This window comes from Marmota flaviventris, chromosome 6, assembly GCF_047511675.1.
Source record: "Marmota flaviventris isolate mMarFla1 chromosome 6, mMarFla1.hap1, whole genome shotgun sequence".
Taxonomy (NCBI): domain Eukaryota; kingdom Metazoa; phylum Chordata; class Mammalia; order Rodentia; family Sciuridae; genus Marmota; species Marmota flaviventris.
Window position 1 is genome coordinate 8,132,558 of NC_092503.1, and position 18,359 is coordinate 8,150,916.

An 18,359-nucleotide genomic window follows, 5' to 3' on the forward strand; every position below is an offset into this window, starting at 1 on the left:
AAAGATGCTCAGGAAATGTGTGGTCTCTGGTGCTCTCCCCAGGGCAGGCCCATTCAGGCATCTCTCTCTGCTCTCAGGAGCAGGCTAGTGAATGCTGAGGACAAACAGAAATTTGGGGACAGTGGGGACAGGTAAAGGGAGCAAGTTGTTTGCTTATTAGAAAAGTTCAATTATATTTAGAGATCTTATCTCTGGCTTGGCATCAGGAAGCGCATTTGTTGGACGGTGCCTCCTTCTTTCATAATCTCCCTTTCATGTACAGAGACCCCAAAGCTGCTTAATTCCCACTTCTTTTGCAAAATAAAATGGGGTCAACATGGTCTGTTTCTCTGAGCAATTCTAGGACCTTCCCCTGCTGAGAGATGCTTGTCTTTTCTTTGCTTGTCATTTACTGCAGAAAGGGGACAGTGAAATCTGAGAAAAATGGCAGCCATCACAGCCCCATCACAAAGACTCTGCAAAATGACTTGTTTCCTTGTAAGTTTTGCCTTCAGAATTACCAGGCTTCACCTCCCCACAGGGCTGTCACTGACAATAATCAACCCAGCCCCCAGGACTGCGCTGTGCCCATCAAGGGCTTCCACTGGGTGTGACCTGCAGTCCCATGACAGAGAGTCTGCTTATAGCTATCTCCACCACTGCTTCTCTGGTGGCTGATGCCTGGTGCAAGAAGACAAATCTGTCCCTCCACAGGACTGCCTGAGGGACAGGGGTGAGCCAAGTGAGCGGCAAGGGCAGAATATTTCAAAAAGAATGAGAATAAAGTGTCTAAAGAAACCCTCTCATGCCACAGTCAAGAGAGGCAAGATGCTTCTATTTCAAGGAGTAGATAATGAGCTAGGAAGGAAAGAGAAGCATAATTTTTAAAAACAAGACTCTAAATCATCTTTGGGGATCTAAACTCATTTGTCTGGAACATACTAGGTGCACCGCGACAGAGGCAACAAAGATGTTTTCCACCTGGGTGTGGAAAGAGCAGGCACTTGGTTGGCAAAGACAAGGGCACCGCTCATTCACAACAGCATCTCTGCCTCCTCCTCATCACCAGAGCCCAGCACCATCCACAGGAAGAACCGCTTCCTCTCCATTGGCATTTCACTACGCAGAGTACCCATCCCTGGTCACTTCTAGATGTTAATAAACCACGCCTTTTCCAAGAAGTCCCACATGCATTTATCAAGTGAACAAGTACAAATTCAGCCATTTTAATCAGTATTTTTTGCAGACAAGTGTGGATATGTATATGCATATATACATATATATATATATATATCAAAATTGAGAATTTACAAATAAAATTGGATGCATTTAATCTAGTGGTAGGTAAGTCCATAGAAAAAAATCTTAGGTAGAATATATTTTCTTTAGCAGTATTCTTAGTAATTCAGTTCTAGTGCATACAAAAAGACCTGAAGCTTAAATTCAGCTGATTTTGGAGGAGTCGAGAATGAGAAAAAACAGAAAGTGTTTTATGAAGCAAGCACAGCATGCTCACGCTGTTCCCTGGAGACATTAGGGTTTGAGTTTTGTGCCTAGAGCCTGGAACTCGCCCTGAATCAGCTGTGGTTTCAGATGTCTCTGAGATCTGCTGTAACAGATAAAAAATTGTGCAGAAGTGAAGTTTCCACAAAACTGAGTCCAGGCCAAGAAGTGCGACTGGGTTTCAGACTGAAGATGACCAAAATGTCCAGTGTCCATCATGTGGCCGCCATGACACCCAGTGGGCATCTGGGCTTGGGGCACAGTCTTTCTCCATCCTTCTGCTCACAGTCCATGGTAAGAACTAGTCAACGGGGCTGAGCAGGTCAACTTGCAGTGTGACGATCCTGGGGTCACCACTTTCCTGGGATGGAGACCCCACACTCGTACCAGCCCACATAGTAGTAGGGGGTTCCAAAACCGATTTGGCCAAAGCTGACAGGCTCCTGGCGATACTGGCGATAGTAACCTGCAAAAGCAACAGGAGAGAGCAGGGCAGAAAATGCGTCAAAATCAACTGAACCAAAAGGGAAAAATCCTCATCCTTATAATGTCCTTTCAAAGAGAAGTCCTCTGGTGAATGGCTCATATGACAAGTGTTACCACTGAAGCCACTTTTGGGTGGGATGATGAGAGCCTGAGGTCCCAAACATGATTTGTGAGATAACCCGGTCCCCACATGTGTATAACACAGATAGCAGAGAGTAGTGGTTATTATTCCCTCCCTTTCTCTCCACAGAAGAAGGTTTTAGACAACAGTGAGCACCCATGGAAGGGCAGGTCCTGAGCTGGGTGAGACTCCCTCCCACCCTCACTGAGCTGAGAACCTCAAAATGCCGAGGCTTAATTCTCAGAATCCAGGCAGACTTTTAGATCTTTCAGGAAATCTCTCAGAGAAAAGGATCCTGTAGCATTCTGAACACTTCTGTCTGCAAGCAGACGGGGTGCTCCAGCCTCATCAAAATTTTGGAAAACTCAACAACTGCTCTCATTCTTGACCTTGCCAAATAAATTACCTCTTGCCACTCTGCCACGGAGCACATTGATTAATCAGTACCTCTGCCCAGGGCCAATGCCATGACCATGGTCACAGAAACAGTGGAATACTGTAACCCTGGGGCACCACAAGGACTTCAAACACTGTGCATTGTGATATACTTTGTATGTTTACTGTGATGGTCAACCAGATGAGGCTACATATTTAATCCAATGTGACTCTAGAGCGTTCTATGAAAGTACTTTTTAGATAAGCCAAAATCTATCCCAGGGGATTGAAAACAGATCACCTCCATAACGTGGGTGGTCCTCATCCACTCAGTTGAAAGTCAATAAAAATGACTGATCACCCCCATTCTGGAAAGGGGAAGGAATTCTGCCCCCAGCCAGCCTTCAGACTTGAGTTGCAACACCGTCTCCTCCCTGAGCCTCTAGCCTGCCTTACTCTAGATACATTGAACTTGCCATTGTCCACAGCCATGTGGACCGATTCCTCAAAATAAATCTCCATGAATGAACACTAATTGTTCCATTTCTCTAGGTGAGACAGCCCTGGTACACTCATTTTACCGTTCCATTGATTTTAGTGTTTCTTTACCTGTTACTTTGAACATGGTAATTCATATACCCATTCATGAATTTTTTTTTTTTCAGAATAAGGAGCCTGTTAGATGAGTATCCATCATGCCCTGAAAATGCCAGAACATGAAGAGTTGAATGCATAAGGGGAAAGGTGCTGGGTTTCACTTAGTTGTCCTATTAATTTGTTTGCTTGGAAGGCTAAGTGAATGAGTCACATGTTACCAGTTGCTAACCTTTGAGATGATACATATCCTCACTCCATGATGTCAGCTGTACTGCCTCTGAAACCTGTCCTGGTGGACTTGCAACTTGACCTTTGTCTTCTCTGTACGTTCCCCTGTGTGTGTCTCCTCTGAAAGGCTCTCCCCTCCACCCATCCAGCCAGTCCTTAAGACTCTGCCTCACACTAAACCCTTCTTAACACCTCAAGTGGTGCCTCCTTTGAATTCAGTGACTGTAACAGGCACCTCGGCTGCCCACACAACAATCATGTGACACAACCTGTCCTTCTCTAATCAGCATGGTATTCACCAAGTCACCTTCTTGCCTGCTTGCTCTTCACAGTTACAGGGCATGTCCCTAAGAGAGGCCTCACAGATCCCTTTGAACCCCCTGGCTCTTCAAGGCTCACCCCATGCCCAGCACATGGTAGGAGTATTTTGATTCCTTGGTTCCTTATTTTCATTTTTATGATCCCAAGTGCTCCCAACATCCACCTTCAGATGGCAAATCAAAGGTGGAGCTACAGTGAATTTCCTCCTCCTGTTAACCTGTTTCTCTCCTCTGGGCACAAGCATTTGTTCCCATTACCTTGAATGGTAGGGAGGGCTTCTACATAGGACTGAGGCCCTGTTCTTCCATCAAGGTGGGAATCCACAAACTGGCAATGGTCTTCGCCTCTTCCCCAGCTATCTCCGATGCTGTAGAATGTATCTGCATAAAGAACAGTTAACAGGTCAGGGACTCCTCAAAGAATGTCACAGCAGGCCAAGGAGCTGGAACAAGCTTTAAGACCATTTGAGCTGAGCACATTATTGAAATTGTGTGTTCTGTACTTCCAATGTCTGAAAAAAAATGGTGATAGTGGCACCAACCTCGGGAAGTTCATAAAGATTCAGCAAGATCACACACTGAATACTTAACGATGTTCAGTAGGGGGAAACTATGAGCAATCTAGAGTTTAACATATAAATGAGAGAACTTTTATGCCTTATTGTTTTAAAAGGAATGAAGAAAACTTCGGTAGAGAATCACTTTTGAATAATTAGTGTATTTGAATAGGAGAACCTGACCTCCCACATATCTGGGAGGAGGGGACCCCAGGGCAGCATGGGACGCTGTCCGTGGTGCTGAAGCACATAGCACAGGAAGGCCAAGTCATCTCTCCACCCTGGGACACACTAACCCCTCCTAGCAATTCTGAGGCAGGGGAAGACAAAGGTGGAAACATAAGCAAAGAGCACACAGAGAGTGTATTTGCTTTGGGGAGACATGGATACCCAGAATTGCAGAGCAGGGAATGGAAGGGGAGACTTTGTTTTGACCCTGTCTTTACATAATCCTTGCTAATAAGAAAATTTAAAATTAAAAAACTGGCCAGTGGAAAATATATACCAGCTGAAGAAATTTCTGTAATATATATATATATATATATATGCTAAAATTATAAGTTTTCAATTTTAATTGAAAATTAAAAGTTGTGTGCGTTTAAAAAAAAAAAAAATAACCAGTCCGGTGTAGGTGGTGAGTCAAAGCTAGCTGGGGACTGATGGCATTTTGAAGGGCTGGTAGTTCTGGGTCGTCACATCACTCTTTGTTTTGATCCCTACTATGATAAAAACATTTTTATTGTGACACAGAACAAATAGAACTGCTGATTTTTTCTTTGAAAAGTACATTTTTTCTTTGAAAAGTAGTGGTTGTGGCAGAGCCTGGAAGGTGGACTTTCCTCAATTCTTCCAGTTTATCCTCATTTATCATTATCCAATTAATAGCAAACAAAAATAGGCTTTATAAAATTTTTTTATAGAATTTTGGACTTCATTCCTCAAGTGTAGTAGATTTTCAAAAATATGTTTTTGCATGCCACTGGAAAATCTAGCGACCCCAGAGTGGAACCTACAGCACTGGTTGTATTAGAGCCTGGCAGGGGGGTGTGTGGTCACAAGGGTCCAGCCCCCAACACATGCCTATACACCTGTTGGGTCAAGTTAGTACCTGGGAAGATCAAAACTGCATGCCTGCCAGGGCCAGCCATGCTCAAAGACCTACCTTTCAGGTTGTCACTGAGATAGATCTTATACCGCAGCGAATTGCAGAGCACGACTCCCACAAACTTTCTATACCACGTCCGCTTCACGTACTGCCGGCCATGGCAGTCGGTGTAGCCAGGGTCATGTTTGAAAGCAAACGGGATCCAGATGGGCTCACCACCTTGACAACACAGAGTACACCCTCTAAGTGATGGGAGCTTGCAGCATTTATTCTTGCAGAGTATCCTGAAAGTGGACTTATGCACTGGGCCCTCCCTTCCTCAAGGCTTCTCTGAGCAAGGTTTTCCCGCCTCCCAACAAGCACCCTTTTGGATTTTCCTCTTCTTTTTAAGTACTAAAGTACAACTGGGGGGTTCTTTTACCTGATCATATTTATTTAAGGTATTTTTATTTCAATAAATTCTCAGAATTAAAGGTAGACTATGCCTCAAGGAAAATTGGCTGCAATGGCCGTTTTGATCCTGTGGGGCTCACCATCCTTCCCCAAGTCGCTCAGCATTGACTCCTACTCCTCCTGCTTGAACTTTAATAACAGGGCTTTCTTGGTTTGTTTGAAAAACTTCATGGTATGTATCTTTTTGGCATTCTACAATATTCCCAGGGCTGGTGTAAATAGAGTATCTTTTTTAATAGATATTGACTACTCCTCCATGATTTCTCATATACATTGACTGTTTTGGCATATTTAAAACATTTCCAAGTCAATCTTTTCCATAGACCTGGATCAAGGATAGATGGAAGTTGTCAGAAAATTATTAAAATGCAAAAGTGGTCCAGCGTTTCTCTTTGTGAGGGATCACAGCAATCTCACGTTAGGGAATATGATGACCATAGGGTTAAGATCCTCGGAAAGAGAGACTTACCTGGTGGCCTCACAACAAGTAGAGGATTATCTGTAGAATGAAAAAGAAATAACTGACTTTGTATCACGTTTCACAATCGTGTAAATGTTTAAAGATTTATTGTAACTGAAAGAGCTAACCAAACTGGAATACAGAAAAAAATAAATGTTACTTATTTTATGCCAAAGTTTTCCCTTAGTTTTTTATTTTCTAATTATTCCCTTTTCAGAAATACTCTTTTCTAGTTAACTGTCCTTTTATTTACATAAAAGTTGTGGGTCTCTGAAAATAATGTTTTGATATTGGAATGCCTACAAAATAATTCAATACTTGGTTTCAAAAGTCTGGTAGCAAAGTCTCAAATACCCTGAGACAAGGTAGAGGAAACTATGTGGAACTCCAACAATGGACACCTGACCTCATGGCATTCTCTACCTTTGGAAACAGTTTGATATATGTATTTTTTAAAACAAAGTACACATATACCTACTATCTAGCCTATCCATTCCATTCGTAAGCATTTATCCAAAAGAAGTTAAAAATACATATTCTTACAAACATTTGTACATGAATGTTTATAGTATCTTTGCAAGAGTCAGAAAATAGAAATAACCCCAATGATCATCAACAGTTCATGGAATTGCATAAACGAGTCGTGGCTTAGCTGTACAATAAGATACTGATCAGTAATAGAAGAGAATGAACTACTTATACACACAGTGATATGGATGAATCTCAAAATGACTAATGGTGAAAAAAAGAAGCCAAAGAACCGCATACTGTGTGTGAGAGGGCAGGGTGGGAGGCTGTACCCCCCCCCCAGCAGGGGCAATTGTTGGGAGTGATGGACATGCTCATCATCATCACAGTAGTGAGGACTTCATGCGTATGAATATAACTCAGAACTTATTAAGGAGCACCGCTTAATTGTGTGCAGCTTACTGTATGCCATTACACCCCAGTAATGCTCTTCATAAAACCCAGCTATGCCTTAGTCCAATTAGTTCCATTTAAGAGAATATGAAATTTGCCTTTTAAGGAATTCTACTTTGAAAAAAGTCTAGCCATGGACTAGATAGATACAGACCATTCTTTTTATTATTAAAAAATTATCATGCAGTAAGTTGCTCTCTTAGCAGATGCAGCCTATGGATGACAACACATGTGTACATTCACGGAACCCGCCTCTACCGTCAGCACAAGAATATGGCATGCCCAAGTCTCCCCGGTGCTGTACGTTGTACAAACTATTCATTCTGCCATCATCTGTTGTATACCAAATAGATTGACATACCTAGCTTAAAGGGAAAGGGCTTGTTTTGCTCTCCTGCTCTTGAGCTCCTCAGTTTCAACAGTCTGATAGCAAAAGTCTCACATATTCTGGGACAAGATAGGGAACTATATGGAACATCAGCAACAACACCTGACCTCGTGGATACTATGTTCAGCAAATACCATACGTCACCTACTTGTATGTTCCTGTTGTAACCTGACCATTTTCAGTAGGGTAGCACAAAATGAAGAAGAGACCCAAATATAGAGATTGAATAAAATGAAGATGACCAGAGCAAATAATTCAAAACTCCAAGTGTGTTAGGGTCTCCCAGGAGCTCACTGAAATGGGGTTCCTAGGTCTATCCCCAGAGATTGGGGCTCAAGGTTGGGGTGAGGCCTTCATCTTCACCTGCCCTTGAGGGCCACAAAGGATAGGCCACAGCTTTGCTGGGTAGAGAGGACAGAAGAGAATGGACCTTCAGAAGTTACTTTAGTTAGAGTCCTGGAAATAGCATTCCCAGCAGGTCACTTTCTACTTTCAGATACATTTCAGACCTGAGCTTCTTGGATTTGAATTGTTTTTGTGATCCACCTGATTGCATTCATTCTGGTCCCAAAGGCCCACTTTGATTTTAGGAAATGCAGCGTGAACACGTATACATTCCCTACATTAGCAAACACATTTCCTATGTGAAATAAGTGAAAACGCTTTTGAGGTCTTTTGCCTACATTTCCAACATAAAGCATATTCTCATAAAAGATCATTTTTTCCACATATTTTGATCCAGTAGATTTTAAATCATTACACTTAAAATATCTTTTAAAGACAGATTTTCTGGAATCAAGTAACGCATAGGAAATAATCTAACCAAATGGCAGCCAGAAGATGTGGGTCAGAGCTGGCTCAGCCTGGCTTGGTCTGAACTCTAGCTTGGCTTCCCACATGGAAAAAGGAAGTCACTAACCCAAGAATGGTCACTGTGGGCCATCCCTGCACGCATGGCCTCAGACTGTAGGCCACAGGAACATTTATTGAAAGGCCTGAGAACTTTGCCCACTAGCATCCCAAAATGTGAGGATATGCTCCAAAGTGATATTGTTGATGAAACTGAATAATACCTTAATTATACCTTAATTAACTCTTAATATTAAGAACAGACATCTTAGATCTTAGAGAGGACCCTGGGTCTTAGGGTCTTGGCTAACTGGAGAAGCAACTCTCAGACCAACTGGCATAGACACTTGTCAGCTACTCACACACACACAAAAAAAAAAAAAAAAACCAACAACTCTGAAACTACATTTTATACACATGGATTCAAACTTATCTTCCCCACCTGGTTGAAAACTAGATTTTTTTCTTCCTTTCATTGGAAATCAACTTTTGTGCTCCCCAGAGAACCAGTGAACACTACTTCTAGTTTCATTCCAAATTTTAAAATAGCAGGAAAAAAAAATAGTGCTGACTTTATAAAGGGAAATCCAGTATGATCTCATCCAATGGAAAAGGGTTTCACTGCTTTACTTTTTACTCTGTGGTCATCATAGTTTTAGATCTTTAATTTCATTTCCAAGAGAAGTAAAATGAGAATATGAAGTCGCCCATACCTGATTCTGTAACAAAAGAGACCGAAGGGCTGATGGGCCCATAGCCGTGAGGATTTTTGGCTTGAACTTTAAAGTAGTACCTGAAATCGGAAGAAAACATCTTTTGAGAAATTGACTTTTGAATGATGAGGCAGATTCTAAACTACTGAGCTCCTGCTCCCTGGAAAGTCCCATCTTTATGAATGTCCACATCACTTGTGACCTTTGTCTTTTTTTCTGAACTTTCTCATGTTTAATAGCTTTTTAAAATCATACGGTTAATGTGAACACATGGTAAATTGGAACAGAATGGTCATGAGGCAAAAAGTCAGAACTAACAAGACAACAATGTCTGGGGTGCAGGAGGAGTGCTGGGGTGGCTCTGGAGCCAGGAACGGATGGTGCTACAAGTGACCCGGCTGTGAGTTTCTGCACCCAAGGAAAGAGAAGCAAGTCCAGGAAGGGGCTATGGGTGTGGAAAAGGAAGAGACAGAGGCTTCGCTGCAGGGTCGAGCTTCATTTTGGAATATACACTAACTGTGTCATCTAGTTCATCTTGGGGAGACTGAGTCTCCAGGCATTGAAGTGTCACTCTTAGAGGATTAGCAGATAAGAAGCAGTGGTCGAGAAGTCCTGGAGACCAGCTCCAGGACTTAATGTCTGTGACATTAATGTCTTAATGTCTGTGACATCCTCACTTCTGGGATTCCAGGTGTCACTCTGGCTCTCCCAACTCACTGTCATTTATAGGTGAAAAGAGGGATAAAACATCCCTTCGAGTGGTGGCTAGCTGCACCCTGGAGAGTCTGTTTCTCTGACTTTTAGCCAGCAAGAAGGTCACTCTGAAGTGTTCCAAAATTCTTTATCTTGTCAGGCACACAGAGCACATGTACTAACTCAAATGCACTCAAGTTTTGAAAGATATATTGTTTACATTCAAGGCCTGTCACACCTGCCAGCTGCCCGAGAGCAAGCCTGCCTGCTGTGTGGTGGGACAGCAGAGACTTAGGGCGGCCCCTCACCTCACAGTACAAGTGCATATTTTCCTGTGGTTTGACTAACCAGCAGAGAAAAGCCATTTGGTAAAATTAGTCTTCTTAAGTCATTCACAACTCATTTAGGTGTATTCATTTCTAAATTTCAATTCTTTAAAAAAAAGAACATATTTTTAAGAACATATTTTTCTAAAATCTCAATCCGCCCTGCAGTGTGTCTTCCCAGCATGCACACCCCTATCCAGCAGTCACCGAAGGATTTAGGGCAGAACCCTGCAGCAGTTCAAGCTTGGCATACATCAGTGATCCTGGGCAAATTTCACAGATTGTTTTATCCTCAAAGAAAGGAATTAAACACAAGGAAAGAGACGTTCAGCAGCTACAAGGAGCATTTCTGATGAATAACTCTGTAAGCCCTTGCTGGATCCCTCCTAATACCCTGTTCCAAGCTCCTCATGCAACTGGAGGAACAACTAACATGCTAGAGGACTGTCGCTTGTTGACATCAATTTTGTTTTACCACTGAAACCCAAGGGCTGTCCAAGTCTACCCTCCCTCATGTGCCAAGTCCAAAGACATTTCCATATGAATTTCACTACTGAGTCAAAGTAAATGGAAACATGTTGAGCTGGAAAACAACAAGAAATTGGGGGGAAAAGTAAAATTTCCATTTTTGAAAACCACATTAAACTTTTTCTACCAACTAAAATATTTATTTCATACTCCAAATAATAGTCTCTGCCTCATCCAAGCAACAAAAGCAGCCCAAGCCTCTCCTTCTTATGTAAGTTTTGGCACCTCTTTTGAATAGCCTCACTGGTGACAAATCTTTGTACTGTAAGAAGGGATTTAAAATATGCAGCCTCCAAAGAGTAACTGGGGCTGAGTGTAGTCAACAGAGTAGATTGTGGTCACTTCAAATCAAAAACAAGATCCAGTTTATAAACAACCAAAGCTGATGATGAGGCTCTGGCTTCTATTATTACTATTGCATTTTAATTATAGAGAGTAACGGGTTTCACTGTGGCATATTTTACATGCAAATGATATGCTTTGATCATGTCCACACCATGGCCCTCTCTTTCCCCACCCTCCTTTCCCTTTGCTCCTCTCTCTCTCTTCTCTAACGGCCAGTCACAATGGCTTACATCGAGAATACAAAGCACAATAAATGCTGGTGAAGATTCTGGGGGAAAGGAACCCTTATATATTTTTTATAAGAATGTAAATCAGTGCAGCCACTATGGAAATCAGTATGAAGGTTCCTCAGGAAACTAAAAATAGAAGTACAGTTTGTGATCCAGCTGTACCACTCCTGGGTAAATACCCAAGGGAATTAAAGTAAGCATGCTACAGAGACACTGCACCCCCACGTTTATCATGGCATAATTCACAATAGCCAAGTTGTAGAGTCAGCCTCAGTGTCCATCAACAGATGAATGGATAAAGAAAATGTGGTATATGTAAGCAATGGAGCATTAGTGAGCCATAAAGAGCAGAACCATCCCATTTGCAGGAAAATGGATGGAACCGGAGATCATGTCAAGCCAGACTCAGAAAGACAAGGATCAAATGTTTCCCCCGGTTATGGTTTGGATTTGGCATGTCCCCAAAGACTCATGTGTTGAAGGCTTGGTGCCCAGTGCAGCAATGTTCAGAGTGGGGCTTCCAGTACGTAACTGGATCATGAGGGCTCTGATGTCTTCAATGGATTAATCCACATGGATGGATTCATGATTTGATGACATTATTGGGAGGTGGTGGAAAACATAGGCGGCCAGGCCCAAGGGAGGAACAGGTCACAGGGTGCACCTGGTAGGGTGTGTCTTGTCCTCCCCCCTTTCTTCTTCTCCCTCTGCTTCCTGTCTTGAAGCTGTTTTTCTCAGGCATTTGGATCACCGCAATGAAAAGCTGACTGACCGACCCTCCTAGGTGGAATCTGGCTCCACTTGTGAGGGGCTAACTTCTTGTCTCTCCCATGGTGACTCGGAGGCAGGTTTCCCCAGGGACTGGGACAACGTCTCTCAGTGGGTTGCACACCAGGACCACACCCGACTCCGCGGAGCCCCAGCTTGTGTGATGCGGGACAATAAGTGTGCTCATGCCACATCACCCTCTAGCTGCAGAAATCAGCGGCTGCTCCAGAGGCTCTGAGGGAAGTGATGGAGGGTGAGCTGGGTACTGCCTCCCGCCAGCACCCTCCACCCCAGGAACGAAGAACCTGCACCTGGGGTGGAGGGGAAGAGGCAGGGCCGCAGTCTGTCCTCGGGCACCCGCACGGGGAGCCCTGCACTGTCTGTGCAACCTCTTCCCCCCCTGCTCCACCTCCTCTCAAGCCTCCCCTCTCCCCAGAACACTGCCTTGGGGCTTCCTGCTGCCTCAGCAATTGCCCTCACCCACTCACTTTTTCTCCAGCTCAACTGCTTCCCCTTTTGTACATCTACCTTCTGCACGGAAGCTTACCTGACGGCCTCCTCAACTCACCTGACGGCATCCTGAGACAAACGCTCGTTGTTGAAAAAAATCTGACTTCCCCACCAGACTAGATGTTCACGAGGACAGGACTGGAAGGTCCATGAGGGTCATGAGCGTCCTAACCCCACCCCAAGCTCCTGCCTTCCTAATTTGGTGGTCTCGCCCAAAGCAAACACACAGGAAGAGCTTGATGCATGGACTCTGGGAAATGCTTGTTGAAAGAATGAATAACCCATCATGCTCCGTAACCACCTCCTGACATCATTAAAAACTCCACTTCAGTATGGCAGCAGGAGTTGTGAATAACACTGGACTTGAGTGGGACCCGGAGACGGGGGGGCCAGTTCCATGGCAAGTGGCTCTGGGGCAAAACATCTGGACGGTGTCAGATTTGGTGACCGGGCTGTATAAGCACTGTCACTCTGCACACCATAAAAAAGATGTTCACCCCATTGTCTCTAACTCTGCTGGCTTTGTTTTCCCTAGTTAACCAATTTCTCGTTACTATCAGGGAAAGTTCAAGAAAAGTGCTTTTTCGGCTTTCTGCTTTACTACTTGGTTTTTACTTGCCAAACCCTGAAATGCATCATGGTTTATGGAAGCTCAGTTCAAGTGAGCCCAAAAGGCACATTAAGATGTCCTGAGGAAAGTTCTCTGCTAGTTCAGAAGCCTCTCAGTGCCCATGGATATTGTCCAGCTTCTAATCTCTGCAGCGCAGGTCTGTTTAATGAGCCTTTTGCTCCAGTCTTCTCTCTGTTAGCGACGGGAGGGAGCCCAGATCTGCATTCATGCCGTCTGAGTTTGTTAAACCCACTGGCTCCACACCGCAGTGCTGTGCTGTGCCCTAGACATTTGTTCTGGCCTGTGGGAGCCCCTCATTAACTGTTTAGGGCCCCTGACAGCTGGAAGTTGGCCAGGGTAGGAGCGTCTACACCACAGAAATTGGAGGATGCATAAACCAGGGGTATTTCCCCCCAGATAGCTACTTTACCAGCACATCACCCCTTGACAGCACATGCTTGCTCCTTCATGCATGTGCACCCACCAGAGAAGCGTTCTGTTGATCATGACCACCAAAACCAGGTAGTATAAGAGGGAAATGAATGAGATTATCCAATCTCCTTGTACCCTGGCAACCCACTGTGCCCATTTCCCTCGGTGCTATAAACTTGGGCTTCCAGAATGGTGCTCTGACGCTCCAGCCATCCCCCAGTTTTATGAAGAGGTCCTTGTAACCTTCACTCATGTCAATGCTTCTTCCTAGAATGGTCTCAACTTCTACATCATAGAGTCTGAGCACAAGTTAACCACAGTATTTATCAATTGCTGCTCCACCTGATGTCAGCTGAGGGTTGTGCTCCTAAGGCCACGACACTGAGAAAAACTGGATTCCCCTTTGACACACAGAACACCCTTTCTTTCTCTAATGGCAGGTGGTGTTTAGGAAAATAGGGAACAAAATACAAACCCAATAACCTAACAATTACAATATAGACAGTAACTTCTGAAAAAAGATACGGCACCCTGGTAAGCACTGATTGACGTTCAGTGAGAACGAAACACAGAATTCAATACGGTCATAAAAATATCATGATTAACCATTTCCTTTTTTGTTTTCAACCACAGGACACATGTGACCCTGTGCACGGACCTCCTTTCTGCTTCTGTGTGGCTGACACATCATACCTTGTGTTTGGCTTCAGGTTCTCAATGGGCAAGTGAGTCACAGAGGAAGCCTGAGTGGACCACTTGTTCCTGATGAAGTCTTCATAGGATGCGCTGTAGACCAAGTACCCTGGGAATGGGGACAGGAAGAACCCGGTGAGCATGGAGGAACTAAGTCACACCAGAGGTGTGTCAGGGAGGAGGCGATCCATACAGCTTTGTGGGGAACTTCGAGGACAGCAAGCCACGCTGGGGTCAGGACGGGACACAACTGTGACACCTTCTGGTGAATCCAGACGGGAACAGCAAAATGAAGGCCCTCCCTGTGCCTTGCTGGCTCCATACTTCTCTATTTCCTCCCAGTCCCTGGCCTTCCTCAGCTTCTTGAAATAATTACATCTAGTCTTGACTGCACAAAGAAAAAAAGAAGCAGGAGATGAAAGTAGTGAGCTCACCCCGGTGCAGTGGCACACACCTGTCGTCCCAGCTGCCTGGGAGGCTGAGGCAGGATGATTGCAAGTTTGTGGCCAGCATGAGCAATGTAGCAAGATCTTGCCACAAATTAAAGAAAAGTAGGGGACACCAGGGATATAACTCAGTGATAGAGGCCTTGCCTACCCTGTGTGAGGCCCCAGGTTCAATTCCCAGAACCACCAAAGAAATACCTCACAAAGCATTTTAAAATGTCCTGGTAGAGACATGCACAGCATCCTTCACACGAAATGAAGCATGTAGGCATGAGTGCTGGATGCGGGTGTGTGGCCGAGAGACCCTGGACTGCAGGGAGCCTTCCGACTTTCTCTCTCTGGCTTCCTGGTCATGGGTGAGCAGTGTGTTCTGTGAGGCACTCTCTGCCACTGCCATCCAACACCCCAGGAGAGGCCCAAAGCAGTGGTCCGCCTAATCTTGGAGTGGAAACACCGAAACCATGAACCAAGACTTTTCTCTTTGTAAGGTAATTATCTCAGGTATTTTGTGATTGTCTGGAAAGCCGACTGACAACCATTGCTGCTCTCTCCATTAAACACCCTCTTTCTCTGATGAGAGTGGAGTCCAGACACAGGTGCTTGGAGGGGTCTTACATATAAGAGTGACCCTCCCAGGGGTGGATCCAGAGTCATGTGTGTGCCTTAGACACTAGGTTCTGACAGGGGTCAGCAGAGCTTGCTCGCCTTCATCTCTGGCTTCCCCTGTGGGGTGCTGGTCCCTGCAGACCCTCCTGTCTTTATTTTGAGTCTTCAGGGTTTTGCTAACATATCAGCTGAGCACAGTGTACCTCCTCATTTCTCTGTTGCTCTAGACTAAACCAGTTACAGAAGTTTGATGAGCAGGTCCTGAAAAGCTGAGGTCATCATGTTGGGATCTCCATGGAATGGCTCCTAACACAGCAATTCCTGTCAAAGGGACTTGGGGAAGTGACTGGCGGTGGGCATGTTGACTCTTGGGGATTTCCTGTTGTTTGGATGCCACCTTATTACATAGTGACTCGGCTGCTTATGAAACAAGGGTGGAAAGTGAAAATCAGCCCTGCCCCCTAACCCCACGTCCCCATGAGAGTCCAGAAGCCCTGCAGCGGGTCCCAGTCATGGGATGCTGTGTGTATTTGGGGCCTTATGTAGGCATCTGCTTGGCTTCTTTGTTCTGCAGGTGGACGGGCCAGTGCCGGGCTCACTGCTGCAGGGCTCCTGCTCTCTGTGAGCCTTCTGGGACCTGCTGTTTTCCCTCCATAGTTCAGGGGTGCCAGGCACCAAACTGCTCTGTGCCCAGATCCCCACAAACACTTCAGCTCTGTCACTTATGCTAACATCATGAGCCATCAGAACTGGGGCACCCTGGCATCGTTTGGGGTTAGGAGTAGGTTAGGGGAGGACACTGAGTCTCTCAGGAGCTTTGGGGAGTGTGGAATGTGTGACAGTGACTTCTTCTGCCAAAGGCAACAGGAGACTCAGCCCCTATGGGGCAATTCAGGAATCCAGTCTGGGTCAAGTCCCAGAGACATTTGCTGGGAATTCCCTGAGGCCTCTTCTTCACCACAAGAGCCCTTGTGGCACCTTTGATGTGGCCAATGCTCTCATCCTGCAACCAATGATTCTTAGAAGCAAGTGGTTCAGAGCTCACTAGTGTTTACCTGAAGTAAGCAAGAGGTCAAAGCTAAATTGCTTAAAATAAGATTTTTCAATTATCTTTTCTGTATGTTTACTTGCTTACTTAAAAAAAAATTGCCATTCATAAAGCCATATTCAATTAATAAAATCACTGTCTGGCTGTTTTGATTCTAAAATCTCATCCTTCTGTTGATTTATTTGCTTTCTGCTAGGAAAATGCTTTACTTCACAGAAATGGTCTCAGCACACGCTGGAGTGAACAGCACTATTAGTTACACCCAAACTTCTTAACCCTGCACCCTCAACCCTTCAGCTACACCTGGCAGAAATCTCCAGGGGCATTATCTCCTGTGTCCCTTACTGTGGCTTTTGGGCCCCTGTGCACATCCCCCAAGAGAAATCGCTCTTTGGATTTTCTTGAACATTTTTTTTTCTCATTTCAAAAGATAACACTGATGACCTACAGAAAATGCATTAGAAATTTAGAATCACGTGAAAGACACTAGCCTAAGAGTGACAGATGTCAAGCTTCAACTTCTGGCACCGCCTCCACCCATCCAAGATGCACACACAGCTGCATGCCAATGCCCTCCTCCTCTGGGCTCACAGGCCCAGAGGCATCATGTGCAAAGGAGACAAATAGTTAAGGGAAATATTATTTTTATATTTGTAAGAACTTAATTCAAAAGATTTATCTTCAAGTGTATTCTTGGCAGGACTCACGAACATCTCAAAGGCTTTCAGAACTTGCCCAGTTCCCACATAAGAACTGCGAATCACCCCAGATGATTTGGAAGAAGCCAGCAGGCATGGAAAGAGGGTGAGAGGCAGAGTTGCATTTTAGGAGCAGCATCTTCATCATCCTTATTGGAGGGTCTGGTCTCACAAATAGCTTGCTGGCCATTTGCAGGATTATAGAATTTTGGAGACATAATGCTTTGCAGGTAAGAAAATCAAGATCCAGGGAGATAAAGCAGCTAGCTCAAGGTCACGTAAACCAACCCAGCACTAGGACTCAGGACTCTGACTTCCACCCAGTGTTCTCTGTTCCACCCCACGAGGCTTCATCGTGGCCTATATTGCATTGAAAGAAAACATCCGTCTGTGCATCTGTCCACTCATCTATGCACCCCTTACTGTCTGTATTTCCCACCTATAAATCAGTGTCACTCCCAGCATGTGCCTAGGACACACCTGTTACCACATCTCCAGGGGTGGCTTTGTCCCAGTCCACGATGACAAAAGAGTGGCAGCCTTCCATGGCGACCACCGTGATGTTGCGGGGTGCATGCTGAGGAGGCAGGTCGTTCTTCCTCAGGTCGTTTGGAATAATTTCATCCAGGCTGTCCACTTGGAAATGATCCAGAGCATCAGTCAGCGAGCACGGGGCTGATGGATCTTTACTCAGGTACGTCACATAAGGAGCTGGAAAAGAGCAGAGATACCCGGTTGGGTTGCTGAAGGCTTTTTCTGGAAGCAGAAATGCAGTGTCTGCTCCATGGAATCAGACCCAACTCCATCTCTCCTGCCAGACAGAGGCTTCCAAGCCCTCAGTCCTGAAGCCAAACTCAAAAGCACACCCCTCGCTCTCCTTAATGGACCCAGGGGCTTGTAGTTGTCAGTCTGGAGGTTGCAAAGGCTCTACTGCCCCACCAGCATTGATGACGATGACCTCAAAATGATTTTGAAAGATCCCCAGGCCATAATTCAATGTCATACAAGCCTGTGGCATTCTGCCATTTCTATGCCCAAACACTTGGAGAAATGTGAGTCGGGCCACCTACAGTTAACCAGCATTCACTCACCACCGTTCATTCCCTCCACTCTCCTGGGGCCTTCTGGGCCTGTCTGTGGATCTCACCAGGAAGTGTCAGGGAGTGGGCTATTCTGCTTTACAGAGGTACAGACATGAGAAAACAGCCAGACAATAGTCAGCCTTTCAGTCTCCAGAAGAGCTCTGAGGCAGAGCTGATAACAGCCCTGAGTGCAGGTTCCTTTCTGCCATGGAACTGCAGGGCAAAGTCGGCACTGGCCTTGGCCTCAGGAATGCTACCTCACATGGATGTCCTCGCTCTTCAAGTACAC

General features: G+C 45.0%; 1 protein-coding gene across 2 annotated transcripts in view; it reads right to left on the reverse strand.

The window, feature by feature from the left end:
* Nucleotides 1–1,300: 1,300 nt before the first annotated feature.
* Nucleotides 1,301–18,359, reverse strand: part of Fndc1 (fibronectin type III domain containing 1) — an 83,825-nt gene continuing 66,766 nt past the window's right edge. For both annotated transcript variants that reach the window (XM_071612873.1, XM_027939587.2), the window contains 7 exons: nt 17,469–17,699; nt 14,191–14,299; nt 9,056–9,135; nt 6,194–6,223; nt 5,329–5,490; nt 3,868–3,990; nt 1,301–1,948 (listed from right to left, as the gene is read on the reverse strand). In XM_071612873.1, the coding sequence (XP_071468974.1) occupies nt 1,833–1,948; nt 3,868–3,990; nt 5,329–5,490; nt 6,194–6,223; nt 9,056–9,135; nt 14,191–14,299; nt 17,469–17,699 (851 nt within the window). In that variant the 3' untranslated portion in view covers nt 1,301–1,832. The remainder of the gene's footprint in view (nt 1,949–3,867; nt 3,991–5,328; nt 5,491–6,193; nt 6,224–9,055; nt 9,136–14,190; nt 14,300–17,468; nt 17,700–18,359) is intronic.